The 15403-nt window shown below is 39.9% G+C and overlaps 2 protein-coding genes across 2 annotated transcripts in view; one reads left to right on the top strand and one right to left on the bottom strand.

Annotated features, from left to right (window-relative positions):
• Positions 1–15403, bottom strand: part of LOC131891782 (uncharacterized) — a 56346-nt gene that overhangs the window by 8030 nt on the left and 32913 nt on the right. The window lies entirely within an intron of this gene.
• LOC131891783 (uncharacterized) lies at positions 9678–14993 on the top strand. Its single transcript, XM_059241445.1, has 2 exons — positions 9678–9970; positions 13665–14993. The coding sequence occupies exons 1-2, from the start codon at positions 9770–9772 to the stop codon at positions 14013–14015; spliced, it is 552 nt and encodes a 183-aa protein (XP_059097428.1). The 5' UTR covers positions 9678–9769; the 3' UTR covers positions 14016–14993.

Raw genomic sequence — 15403 nt, forward strand, 5'->3', positions numbered from 1 at the left:
AAGCCGCAATTTATGTCTTTTCACTCATTTAATTGAATTTTTAAGAGACCCTTTGATTGATACGAAGATACCCATCGCATTGAGCTGAAGGGTGGTTGGTGGCACAGTGGTTATAATTGCCCATTAAGTGTTTACTCAAATGCCAAAACTTATGGTTGATTTTTTAATTTCTTAATAAAATAAATGAACAAATTTAAAAAAACAGCTTTGACAGTACCTCATATCAGAATATCAAATCACGAAAAGTACAACTAAAAGTTTCATTGTTCAAAAATCCGGTCAAACACTACAATAACTTTCTTGATTTCAAATTTCATGGTTATCTATTTTGCAGATGCTTAGTCATAGGATAAATAGTTTACTGATTCGGTAAAAATACTTTTTTTAGTTTTGAAATAAAGGCAAATATGTTCCGAAGACATAAAAATAAGTTATACAGTGGTGGAAATAGGTTTTAGTTTGTTTGGTTATTCAAATATTATGAAGTTGTATAAGGCATAGATTGCATGAGATTAATGTAGTTTCAGCTTATTCTGCACCTATTATTTTTTAAAGCCAATAGCTTAAAGATATAACACGAGCATTTTTCGTTAAATTTGATATAAGATGCAACTTTTGAAAAATCACATCTCAGCGTCTGCTCAATGGATTTAGATAAGTTTTCAATTGAAAACGTTATGAATTAGGCTTTCAAAACTTGAATTTTTGTAATAGGATTGAAGTGGTATAAAATAATCATCAGACATATTTTTCATGATAATTTTTGTTACCTAAAAGGGTCCGTGTGTTGTTTTAAGAAAGAAAAATGTAATCAAAAGCCCTTCAATTTGATCAAATTCTTGATTCCCAATGACAAGTAAAAGCTTAAACAAACAGCCGACGTCATTCTATGGAGCAAAATGAAAGACTACATCCTAGACGCGCCACCTTCCATGTCATTTTATTTCTATTTGCCGGCTTGTTGAAGCAAACAATATTCTGATATTCAACCAAGATGAGAGATCAAAGACAGAATTACACCATACATGCCATTTTGTATAGTTTTCTAACACTACTCATGTCGAACATCTCGATTATTGAAAACTCAATTGGTGATGGTGCGAGTTGGCTGTAGGTAAGTACTCCATCCACGAAATGCCCAAAATCAGGGTGCGGACCACATTTTGCCTGAACTTCCTTTACCTTACATGCCTAATAAGTGCTGTAGGAGGACAAAGAACTTATCAGCGTGTGTATCGTATGCCCATCACTAATTTCTTATTTGATGAAGCTGTGTAAAAAAATAAATTTTCAGATGAAAATCGACATCTGACACTCTTAGCTTTTGATTGATGTCCGCAACTTGTCAATGGGTCTTGCTAAACATTGATGGAGCAAGCAAATCGGATACGCATAGCTGCGCTTCTCCATGCGGGGATGACTCAGATAGACATCGCAAGCAGCTTAACATGGACTGCAAGACCATCTATCGTATTAAGAAGCATCTTCAAGATGAGGCATCCATGGACAGGAAGCCTGGCGATGGCAGGCCGGTCAAAAATACCATCAGCTGAGATCAAGAACGACGTGAAGATCACCCCCACAAAGTCCATCAGGTCCCATGCAATCAACTTGGGCGTGTCCAAGGACACCATGAGCAGAGCCATCAGAATGGAAGGAGGAAAAACCTTGGTGATGAAGAAGAAACGCTCCTCATACCAGGTGTCAAAGAGAAGAATCTTCTTCATTGCAAATGACTTTTAACAACCTGAAGTCTGCTGCGCCGGCCGAGTCATCCTGCTCTCAGACAAGAAGACCTGGACATTCAATCCCGTCCACAACTGGAGAAATGACCGATTCATTGCCTTTGAAATCCGAAGGGTGGTGACGTTGATGAACCTCGGCTTTGTGGCCTCTAACGGTCTGAAGATGCCCCTGACTTGGTTCAGGCAGGGCTACTGCCTCCGCCCGCTCGACCGATGAACCATGCCGTGGACTGCATCATTGACCTTGATGAAAACTCCTGCCGTGGATCACAATGTTGTGCTCCAGCAAGACGGCTCAGCTGCCAATACGGCAAAAATAACTCAGAGGTTCCTGGAAGACAACATTGCTTTTTGGGACAAGAGCATGTGGACCGCCACACTCTCCCAATGTGAATCCCCTCGACTTTGCCTTTGGGCGCATGTGAGAGGCATTGCCTGCCGTAGCCGTCACCCCAACCTCAATGCCCTGATGGACTCAGTCAACGCCGTGTGTGACACAATGGATGAGGAGTACGTCAAGAAGTCGTGTGGCGCGTTCCAGCCCAGATTGCAGGCCATTATTGCGATTGCGGCCAAGGTAAGTCATATTGAATTATAAAGTGTAAAGTACTGCATATTATTATGATAATAAAAAGTTTTTGCCTGGCACTTAAGGTTCCTGAGATTGATCTTGTTGAAGTGGAGAATTGCAAATGGGGCAATAGTTATGATACACCCGGTAGACCTTTGAACAGTGAATGACGAAAATTGGCTGAATATGAACGCATTTGGAGGTTTTTCTATACAAAATGCGATAGTAGTACAAAATTTGTTCGCCGATGTGTATATCTTATACCTATTTTTGCCAAAGTAAATTGAATTTCAGCGTTAAAAGTATTCCAAAATTAATGCAAGTAACATGAAAAGCAGAAATTCGGACAGGATGCTGAAATCCAGAATGGGTATATTGAAATAACTTAACTTTGCATTTTCCCTTTAAAGTCAATCAAATAACCGATGTTTTGCCCCTCAAAGCTCACAGCAAAGCTGTCTTGATTTTTTTGATAAATCAAAATGTTTGGAAGGACAGCTTGGCTAATATTTTTTGACGACTTTATACTATTATTACTATTATTATACTATTCCAGTGCCCTAATGCAGTGTTAAATATGTCCAGATAAAAGTGGTCTACGCATGATTCATCTAAATGCTGTTACGATTAAAATGCGACCCCCATTACAAACAATATTAATAATTGATCAAGCAAGCCGGGAAGATATTTTTTTGCGAGCTTCCTTACCGCTACCTGGCTTGGAATCCCAGGAGTTCAAGACGAGAAGAAATTTATTCATTTTACTTAACTTCCTATTATAAATATTATTCGATCGACCAACGAATTAGAGTTGGCTGATCTGGCTAACGCTTGAATAAAATGTTCATCGGGAATTTTAGTCAAAAAAACAGATAATAAGAAACGAATATTTGAAGGCAGCAAATTGAACAATGAAGGACCCCGAAGAAGAAGACAGTTGGCCTTCATTGCCTGGATTCTCGAGGGCTTGAAGGTGCTCCCAAAACGCACGTTAAGCTTCTCTACGGTCACTGCAATTGACCCTAAAATCCTGGGTTGGGACAAAGCTCCTGGATGCTTTTGAAGACGTACAGTATCAGATACCTTTCGTACCTTATCTGAACATTGTACAGTCCCAACTTTTTAAGTCTCTCCCAATATACTTAGTGAATCATCTTTGGACTTGTTCGACCTTTTGCAAACCTGCAGAAGTCATTGGAGTCCAAATGGGTGAAGCATATTGAAGATGGGGCAGAACAATGGGCTTGTGCATCGTGATACTATCTCTGATACAACCACGATAGATCCAACCACACATTTAAAAAGCTTTACCCACCTTCAACTGGATATGCTCATCGAACTTTCCATTATTTTGGAGGACTGCACCTAATCTTTCATAGATGAGACCAGCTCAATATCTTAACCTCCAATTCTATAAGTGGAGTTCTCCCATATTTTTGGAATTTTTGCCCCGTGTCCCACCTTTCGGAACACATTCAGAGATTGCTAGACTTGAGCAAACTTCCTTAAAAACTGACACTAATTATTAATGGCTGCATCCATGAACGATTCCTGTTTCAGAATTAAAACCAAATCCGGGTCTTTAATCTTTCTATAATCAACGGCCAATGTTCATCTTTTGAGCTTGAACCTAGCCATACCGACCTTTTTGACCGGTTTTTTCTAGAACACGCCGGCCTTTGAGTTATGGTCGACCCAATCTCAAAAACATGAAGAGCTTACTGAACAAGAAGGGGGTCTATACATTGTTACGATAGTAGATCAAGACATTGAGGATGGCAAACTAAGACCTCTACTTCTCTGTTCGACAATTGTACATGACAAATGTGCAAATCATTCCCTAACATGTTGGCATACACCCCCATGTGGGAATTCACAATATCTTGGACCATCCTCTCTAACCGTAAAAACACCCGCTTATCAACAATGAGAAGACCTGCTGAATGCTCTAACCTTCATCATCTAATAATGGGAGTGTCTAATGGCATCGACCAAAAAGTCATTGAGCGGAATTTCATTCCATTCAGTGCCATGTTACTCGCACCAACCCAAGAGTAGATTTGGTCTAGGACCTCTACCAGACAACGAATTCTGACCTTTTCTACCAACTATCAATTTTGCAATCATCAACATAGGTGGAGTGATTTCAAATAAAAGGTTTCGCACCGCTTCCGATAATATTTCCCGTAGTCTTCTTTGTCCATCATGCAAACTCATATGTTCCCCAAATCCTTTCTGGAAGTCATTCGACTTTGGTTCTTGGTCGGACCAAGACCTCTCCTCCACTACTGAAATACATCCAAGTTTTAATATCGCTCGGTTGACATCAGTCCGATAGGAAGAGATTACTGACATTCCTTCTACCAAACTTCTGAAGCGGTGCAATGGAGATGATGAAAAAGAGAGGACCCAAAATGGAGCCCTGAGGGACACCCGACTTAACATCAGGTACGTAACTAAGGGATCCCATCAACCTTAACTATATGTTTTACTACAACAAATGAAACTTCTTAGCCAATTGAGAACCTTGCCTTGGATCCCAATCTCATGGAGCCTGTTAACCTAAACGTCCATGATCTACCTTGTCAAAGGCCTGGCAAAGTCGAGATAAACAGCATCGACTGATTCATGGCTCTCCAGTCCCTCAATAAACCTGCTCTATATGTTCAATCAGTTGGGTAACCGTGCTAAAATATGCTCGGAACCCATGCTGTCTAGGAGGAAGGACTTCATGGATATCAAGAAATTCAACAAGTTTGAACTTCATGATCTTCTCAAACACCTTTGCAATATTCGAAGTGAGAGAAATCGGCCTGTAATTACTGGGGAGTGACTTATCTCCCCTTTGAAAATTGGAACCACATGCGCTACCTTCAGAGAAGAGGGGAACTTGCCCTGGTCCAAGATGCAACGCATCAAGTACGAGAAAACAGGAGCAAGGAACAGTGATCATCTCATCAGAAACTGAGATGTCACCCCATCAGGGCCAGGGGAGCTCGAGAGTCTCAAGTCCCGAATGGCCTCTAAAGCATCTTGATCTGTGACTACGAGATCATCGAATGCTCAACTTGACAAGCCTTGCCAGTCCCAACAAACTGGTCAATAGAGCAATGAGCTGCTGCTCCTAAACTCTTTAGAGTTGAAAACCTTAACCAATTGCTTCCTTCCATAAATGAAACTTCTTAGCCAATTGAGAACCTTGCCTTGGATCCCAATCTCATGGAGCCTGTTAACTAAAAGGCCATGACTCTACATTGTTAAAGGCCATGGCAAAGACAAACCACATCAACTGATTCATTCCTCTCTATTCCCTCAATAACCTGCTCTATATGTTCAATCAGTTGGTAACCGAGCTAAATTTTTTATGAAACCATGCTGGCTATGAGGAAGGACTTCATGAATATCATAAATTGAACAAGTTTGAACTTCATGATCTTCTCAAACACCTTCGCAATATTCGAAGTGAGAGAGATCGGCCTATAGTTATTGAGGAGCGACTTATTTCCCCTTTGAAAATTGGAACACAATGAGCTAGCTTCGGAGAGGATGGAACTATGGTCTAAATCCAAGATGCAACGCTCAAGTACGAGAAAACAGGAGCAAGAACCATGTGATCATCTCATCAGAAACTGAGATGTCACCCCATCAGGACCAGGAGACCTCGAGAGTCTCAAGTCCCTAGTGGCCCCTAAAGCATCCTGATCTGTGAGTACAAGATCATCTAAATGCTCAACTTGACAAGCCTTGCCAGTCCAGCAAACTCTTCAATAGAGCAATGAGCTGTTGCTCCTAAACTCTTTAGAGTTGAAAACACACTAGAGAACAGATCTCCAAGTATGTAGCCATAGACTGGACATGGTCTATGCCTTCCCATTGACCTCAAAAGGCCTACAAGGTGTTTCATCTTTCCTCTTAGAGTTTGCATAAGAGTAAAATGCCTTTGGATTCGACCTTACCTCTTGAACTACTCTACTTTCCTTTTTCCACTGATCTGTCTCAATCGAGGCCTTAATTCCTGTTTTGGAGCTCGCTGATAACAGTTGCATTAGTTTGTTGCTGTTCTTAACTCACAGGGCATTCGAACCAAGGTGTGACTTCCTCTGTTGCTCCTTGGTTGATGTGCACGTTGGTGTTCGTGGTGTTTGTGTGTGATATAAATGAATGGGAATTTTGCCATTCATTCACTCAATTAGGTTTGTTTTTCACGGCTTTGTGAAAAGACGTAATTACTTTAAAACAATGGCCTGCAATCTGGGCTGGAACGCGCCACACGACTTCTTGACGTACTCCTCATCCATTGTGTCACACACGGCGTTGACTGAGTCCATCAGGGCATTGAGGTTGGGGTGACGGCTACGGCAGGCAATGCTCTCCACATGCGCCCAAAAGGCAAAGTCGAGGGGATTCACATTGGGAGAGTGTGGCGGTCACATGCTCTTGTCCCAAAAAGCAATGTTGTCTTCCAGGAACCTCTGAGTTATTTTTGCCGTATTGGCAGCTGAGCCGTCTTGCTGGAGCACAACATTGTGATCCACGGCAGGAGTTTTCATCAAGGTCAATGATGCAGTCCACGGCATGAGTTTTCATCAAGGTCAATGATGCAGTCCGCGGCGGGGAGGCAGTAGCCCTGCCTGAACCAAGTCAGGGGCATCTTCAGACCGTTAGAGGCCACAAAGCCGAGGTTCATCAACGTCACCACCCTTCGGATTTCCAAAGGCAATGAATCGGTCATTTCTCCAGTTGTGGACGGGATTGAATGTCCAGGTCTTCTTGTCTGAGAGCAGTATGACTCGGCCGGCGGCAGCAGACTTCAGGTTGTTCAAAAGTCATTTGCAATGAAGAAGATTCTTCTCTTTGACACCTGGTATGAGGAGCGGTTTCTTCTTCATCACCAAGGTTTTTCCTCCTTCCATTCTGATGGCTCTGCTCATGGTGTCCTTGGACACGCCCAAGTTGATTGCATGGGACCTGATGGACTTTGTGGGGGTGATCTTCACGTCGTTCTTGATCTCAGCTGATGGTATTTTGACCGGCCTGCCATCGCCAGGCTTCCTGTCCATGGATGCCTCATCTTGAAGATGCTTCTTAATACGATAGATGGTCTTGCAGTCCATGTTAAGCTGCTTGGCGATGTCTATCTGAGTCATCCCCGCATGGAGAAGCGCAGCTATGCGTATCCGATTTGCTTGCTCCATCAATGTTAGCAATCCCATTGACAAGTTGCGGACATCAATCAAAAGCTAAGAGTGTCAGATGTCGATTTTCATCTGAAAAATTTATTTTTTTCACACAGGCTTGCATCAAATAAGAAATTAGTGATGGGGCAAAAGTTACGATACACCCGGTATCTTTGTCCTCCTACAGCACTTATTAGGCATGTAAGGTAAAGGAAGTTCAAGGCAAAATGTGGTCCGGCACCCTGATTTTGGGCATTTCGTGGATGGAGTACTTACCTACAGCCAACTCGCACCATCAATCAATTGAGTTTTCAATAATCGAGATGTTCGACATGAGTAGTGTTAGAAAACTATACAAAATGGCATGTATGGTGTAATTCTGTCTTTGATCTCTCATCTTGGTTGAATATCAGAATATTGTTTGCTTCAACAAGCCGGCAAATAGAAATAAATGACATGGAAGGTGGCGCGTCTAGGGATGTAGTCTTTCATTTTGCTCCATAGAATGACGTCGGCTGTTTGTTTAAGCTTTTACTTGTCATTGGGAATCAAGAATTTGATCAAATTGAAGGGCTTTTGATTACATTTTTCTTTCTTAAAACAACACACGGACCCTTTTAGGTAACAAAAAAATATCATGAAAAATATGTCTGATGATTATTTTATACCACTTCAATCCTATTACAAAATATCAAGTTTTGAAAGCCTAATTCATAACGTTTTCAATTGAAAACTTATCTAAATCCATTGAGCAGACGCTGAGATGTGATTTTTCAAAAGTTGCATCTTATATCAAATTTAACGAAAAATGCTCGTGTTATATCTTTAAGCTATTGGCTTTAAAAATAATAGGTGCAGAATAAGCTGAAACTACATTAATCTCATGCAATCTATGCCTTATACAACTTCATAATATTTGAATAACCAAACAAACTAAAACCTATTTCCACCACTGTATAACTTATTTTTATGTCTTCGGAACATATTTTGCCTTTATTTCAAAACTAAAAAAAAGTATTTTTACCGAATCAGTAAACTATTTATCCTATGACTAAGCATCTGCAAAATAGATAACCATGAAATTTGAAATCAAGAAAAGTTATTGTAGTGTTTGACCGGATTTTGAACAATGAAACTTTTAGTTGTACTTTTCGTGATTTGATATTCTGATATGAGGTACTGTCAAAGCTGTTTTTTTAAATTTGTTCATTTATTTTATTTAAGAAATTAAAAAATCAACCATAAGTTTTGGCATTTGAGTAAACACTTAATGGGCAATTATAACCACTGTGCCACCAACCACCCTTCAGCTCAATGCGATGGGTATCTTCGTATCAATCAAAGGGTCTCTTAAAAATTCAATTAAATGAGTGAAAAGACATAAATTGCGGCTAAACTAGCCTGTATTTGGACATGAAAACAAAAAAAGTGCCAAGAGACAAAATATCAGAATCATATGACATTAATATTTCTCTCTGAGGTGTTTTAACACGTATATTTCAAGAGAAAACTCTATCTAATCCCACTTTGTCGTCACACTTTGTCCTGACACTTTTCATCAAAATAATTAAAACAGGATAAATTTCAACTCTAAGCAGGAAAACTGCAAACAATGCAGATTTGTATGATTGTTAGAATCCGTCAATTCTCGAATGGTTAAACGTTTTCATGAACTTGACGTCAACGCTATAGTAAAACGCGAATCCTTCTTTTGGAAGCCGCCAGGACCCCAAGTATGAGTCAAATTTGATCCATTTGTCGTATGTGCACATTCTTGGATTTAAACCAACTTAGATTCTTCTTTTGTGCTGAGTTTTACTGACGATGGACCGATAAAATCAGACGCCGATATTAAAACACAAATACAAAGGTTGTGACAGAAACAGGCATTAATGTGAGATGCAAAGAAACCGTATGGCATTTCCACCAATGGTATCATGTCGCCTTTGACAATACAAAACTGCATCTGTATAAAACAGCCGCACAATGAATGACAAATGTCATTCCACTTCAATTTCAAGATGAGTAAGCAAGATTGGTTTGTAATTTATTTTGCCACATTCTTCTCCCATTCAATCATTGTTGCTGCACAATATATGACATTCTTGGGCAAACCTTTTGATCCCGTGAAAGGTGGGATTGCTGTATCCGTCCAGTCTCAGTTTGGTTGTCCCTTGGTGACAAATCGGGCTTTGGAACCTTCTATTCAGGATCAAGGATCAACAGGTCTGTTCAGCTTCGACGGACACTCTGCAAATTGTACAGAAAGATACCTCATGAGCATCCGGAGGTCTGAGGGATGTGTAACTGGGTTGGCTTTTGGGTCGAACCCTTTGGAGTTTGAGTTGGTGGCCAATCTCACGGAGCGCATTCTCAATTCCAAATTGGTCGTCATGGGGACCTCTATGGAGTTGATCAGTACAATCAAGCGACAAGTCATGGTTTTGGTAGGGGATCCCATCGCTCAGAACGTGAAAGTAAGTACAAAGGAGGGAATGACAAGTAAGTTCGTTCAAAGAAGGTACTTGTATATTCGTGTATATTCGTGTATGTCTGTGGGTATTGTGTTGTGTCTAGCGATTTGGAAGATGTTATAGTAAAACAGAGTTTGTATAAATAAGAATAGGATGAAAGGTATAGCGAGCCATGCACCTCTTAAGCCATAAGGCTTGTTCGCATGAGGCATGCGATTTGAATTATCGAGGGTGACAAGTCAGGTTTTCCGCGCACTTCCATTTTTGAGATGTCCACTGGGGTCCATTGTCAATGAAGCCATGGTCAATCTCAGAGTATTAGCTTAATGGAGATTTTGGCCGAGCATAAATTATGCGCACAAGAAACACAGTCTCTTAATGCAACATGTGGTAGGGTCTGAGAGAGTGATTCATTTCGTTATTCGTCCACACCATTGCTTCAAGTAGTCGTTATATGAAAGTGATTGAGGCAATTTGTCTATAATGAAATTATTCCAAGTCTTGGGGAGATTATAGTTTGGAAATAGAAAACAGTTTATAGAAAACTGCCTCGGTTTCGGGTTAAGGAAGACTTATAACCGTAGCTGTAAAAACAAAGTCAAATAGCTTTTTTAACACGTTTTCCGACTTTTTAGGGTCCATTCGACTTTTCCCAGCTGTTTTGCCGTTTTCACACAATACGTCCATCTTTCGCATTTTGTCTATTTTCGTTCGAACGTTGCTGCTTCCTTTAACGCTACAAAAGCAAACAAAGCACAACGAAACGCAAAAATAATGGCAAACGTTGAGGTCACGTTGTCATGTTTCAAACCAGGGTGAGCTAGGGCATACTTCATGTTTAGGGTGTAGTTGTCTAAACAAAGCTCAAAGCTGCACGGCGTAGAACTGCAGTTACAGGTTGAACAAAACAATTTGTAAAGGTACTTGGCCATGTCTTGCTCTCCTGTTCTGATGTATTGAAGCCTTCTCTCCAAGACCACTTGAACCTGATATTGATGGAAAGCTTCACATAAGCATTAATAACTTCCAAGAAATTTGCTAACGCTAACTTCAGGATGACCAGATTGAGGGGAAGACCCTTTGATTTCGGAAGTTTAAGGAAAGCAGTTTCCGAATTAGTTGCCTTTTTGTGCCCGTTGTGGTCTGCTTAATGTCCAGAGGTTTTAGATTGGTAATCTAGCTACTTGCACCTAAAACTCTAGAAATACATCACTCAATGCTTGTTTTCTGCATATTTTATTAACTATTTCCCCAACTATTTCGCCATTTTCCCCAGCTTGTTTTAGCCGCTATTTTGCCAAATTTAATCAAATATTTTCACGGCTTTACTTATAACTATTCAACAAATTGATAAAGTATTGTCGACAGTTTTGTTACTATCACGGATAATTGAAAGAGGCTTTGCTATAAGACTGTTTCTCTTGGGCGAAAAAAAAACAATTTCAGCTCGAGGAGGTCAGGTAGAGCGATTTTTAACCGGAAGTGGTATCAAAAGGGAACAACTGAATGCTTCCGATGGGGAGAGTCAGGTCAGGTCACTAATTCAAGTCGAGGAAACGTCCAAGGCCGAAAATTTGACTGAGCAGAGCATTTCAAGTCAGGACTCAGAATAAGGGCCGGATTGTGAAATTGACCACACATATAATCGTCATCCCAAAGATGTACGATTCAGGGGCGAAGAGTCCCATGTTCATGGGCGCCAAGATGTTGAGGTATATCGGGACCATGGAGCAATTTCCAGTTGTTGAAGGAAAAGTTAAATGGCTACACTTTGACCCTCTCCAAAGCAGGCTTTAGGAAGTTCAGTCATTGGGATGGATTTCAAGAAGCATATTGCCAAAGATATCTGTGAGACCTATTTGTTTCGATCTCGATTGCTAAAACAATCTCTTCGTCGGTCTGGTCAAAAAAGCAGTTGTCGTTCTTTTGTAATTAGTGTGGAAGAATGGGTGTGTCTTCGCAAGGTGGACGGGAGCATTTCATTGAATCTATCAGTTACAGATTAATCAAAATGTTCGGGAAGCCAACGAACCACACAACAATACTAAGTTCTTTTCGAAGAAGGCAACGCTGAAAAACGGAAAGATTTTTTGAATAACTACCGAGAAATAGATCGATAGGTAAAAGAGTATTATATATTCTGGGTTGCTTCCAACTGTACTAAGCTTGGACACTGAAATATCCGGTCAAGAATCATAATTTGTTGGAGGCTTATAAGGGGCTTGTCTTGGATTTAAACACTGTACATACGTATACTAATGTTTACATTCGTCCCGATTTCGAAATTTCTTGGAAAAAATGGAATTTCAAAATTTACCTACAACAACAGTTTTTCGATTTTATGGTGCGGGCAGATTTTTAGATCAAATATTTTCGAAAAAAGAAGTTTACAACTATAAAATTTACAACGAAAACTCGTGAACCAGATATGGATGATTGATTTTTGAACACTATTGTAAAATCAATGCTCAACGTGTCCATTATCTGCCCTAATCTGTCCATTGATCCAATCATAGGCTTGATTGCAGGCATTACATACAGTGTCCTCACCAATATTGTCCCACTCACGGAGTAGGGTAGCCTTTAGCGAAACCATACTAATTGTGTTCCATAAACCCTGCCCTCATCAAAAATAGATCTCAAACCTGGTCCTTCCTTGTCACGGTGTTCAACAAACCCTATCAAGTTTTTAGAGAAATTACCAAACACATCTTGGCATTTTTCTACCTCAGAAAATCACAGTGAACAACTTTGATTTGCTTGCCCTATGGTGTTGTAGCCGACTTGAAAAGCTTACATGCTTAAAAACATTAAAAGATCTATAATGTTACAAAACCTTATCGATGAAAATTGGAACCAATTAGTGACCATTTGATTATAAATTATGATGTCATCCTTAACACCGCTACTTAATAACATGGGATTCAATGGTCCAAATATCATCAAAAAACACTTAATTTAGCAGTCACTGAAAATTGAACAAAAGTCAATGCAGCCTCAAAGAAACTTTTTTAATCATTTTTAACGGTCTATAAAAAACTACCAAATCTATAACATTTTCTGTTGTAGATGTTGTCTTCAGAATTCAAGTGAATGCGTAAATAAGTGTACTTACCATAAATGTAAAACACAATTTCAAAGATTACACTTTTAGTGTGATTTAAGTGACAATTAAGTTGATATTTTGAATGAAAAAAACTGTCAACTGCAGTCTTTGTATCAATCAAAAACTACAGTCACTTTTTATCAAATGCTCATTTGTGCTAAAGCGTTTTGACGTGGAAAACCTTATTTTCAAGCGGTTTTTTCCCTACTTTTTGGACCCCAATTTTGTGTCTTACAAGAACAATATGAAATTCAAAATTTCGCTGGATCATTGTCTGGCTTTAGTCGATATATGATCAAACATGGGACAGGGTTCAAGCTTCAGTAAAAAATCAAGCTCAAAATTACTTGTGGCTAATTGTTGAGATTGTAGGCCCATGCAAGAGCCCCTTTTGAAATTGAAAGCGTACGATTTTCAACCACCATGCGTTTTTGATTAAGGACCAAATACCCACTTGCTTCTGTTTCATATGAATAGAGGTATTTTCAAATCTTATCATTATTCGATTTCTGAACAATCTCATGAGTGAGTCCTATTTTAGTACACTCATACATTGAATACATGTTCAAAGATTCATCTGTTCTCCTCAAGGTTAACATTTATTGCGGCCGACGGACTGGAGCTTACTGGGTTAACAACGTGAACTTTTGGACGCTAGATGGCGGATTCAAACAGGATTTAGTGTGGGACCAATACTGCAAGCATATTTTGCACGGACAGAAGTTCATCGTTGGACATACCGGGATAAGCCCAATGGTTGTAATGCCCAACAAACCGGGTGATGAAATCAGAGGCGTGGAAGTCAACGCAGTCAAAATTTTGGCGGAAAAGTACAACCTGGAACTGAACTATACCTACGGTGAAATGGAGGGAGTGGGCGTGGACCTGACAAAATCAACCGGGGTCTTGGGAAACGTAAATAATTGGGCAAATTACCATTAAGATTATGTTGTTCCAACGATTGCTCGGAAATTTTTGTTACGATATGTTAGTGTTCCAATGTAGTGCCGGGTCCAAACCTCGTTTAAAACGTGCCGCTGTTGGTGCTCAAAGGGAAAAACTTAGTGCTAGTAAGGCACTTTTCTCAAATAATTGTCCCGTGCCCAAATTGACATAGTATGCAATTTAGAGCAAAGTGTCCATTAATGTCAGCCAACAAGTTACAGAGTGACAAACACCCAATCAAAGTGGGTGAAACATGAAACGGCTGAATTCAAATGGGACTTAGGTTATCGTAACCGAAATGCTTGAAATTAAAAAAACATCTTAGCGACGCTCGTTCATCTGTAAATTTTGAAATGTATAGCATTGTTACCCATGTTTTGATGATTTTTTAAGTTCACACCATGTTCTTCCAGGGAACGCTTTGGTCACACTATCCTTGGAAGTTCGATAGCAGGGTCGGCATATGCCTACCAATCAACTTTCAGTTTGCCTTCTGTTTTAATCTTCTTCCTAGATCTTGGGTACTTTTTTGAGCAGTTATACGTGAAGAAAGCTTGAATTTTGTTGAATCCCTGTATTGATGGCGGGCTGACAAAGCCCTCCATTTGAAAATGACTGGTACAGGCTCAAAGCCTGAGAAACATTCATAAAACGTACAAAATGTCGAGAATCTATCTGCACCTTTCACTGGTTGCAAAGTTTCCATGTATGTTGAGTCAACGTCAGGTTATCAAAACCATCATGCTTTTAAAGAAACGGGCTCAGGATTAATTTTGAGCACTAAGCTTGAGCACCAACATGTCATTCTGCCTTTGGATGAGAGCCAACGTGTAAATCATGAAAGTGTTTAGAAATTTGTCCATGTAGAATTTGTAAATATTGATCACATGTGTGATTTGTTACAATGTATAAAGAAGAAGCGTAGTAGCGGCTTGATATATAGGGTGTACTCTCTTATTTCTACATTTGTTAGCTGCACCTAGATCAAACAGAGGGCGCCACCTCCTCCCAATGAAAAGAACAATTTAGATTTCCCTGTGTCAGTAGAATGGGATTTTTGCTCTTTTTCAACCACATAAAACTGAATTCGAAAAAATACTAAACCCCCTACAAAAACCCGCCGTTAAAAGAATCTTGATGACATGACCGAGGGTATCTCAGACGGTTTTCAATCAAACTTGAACAAACCTGATGGTTGAATTCTTGGCCTCAATTTTGGTTGGTATTTCTGCATGCGATTGTAAATTTGGTAATGAAGTCAACGCAGTCAAAGTTTTGGCCGAAAAGTACAAGCTGGACCTGGACTATACTCACGGTGAAATGGAAGGAGTAGGCGTGGGTTTGACTAAGTCAACCGGTGTTTTGAGACAGGTAAAATGAGAAAG

This window comes from Tigriopus californicus, chromosome 12, assembly GCF_007210705.1.
Source record: "Tigriopus californicus strain San Diego chromosome 12, Tcal_SD_v2.1, whole genome shotgun sequence".
Lineage (NCBI taxonomy): Eukaryota > Metazoa > Arthropoda > Copepoda > Harpacticoida > Harpacticidae > Tigriopus > Tigriopus californicus.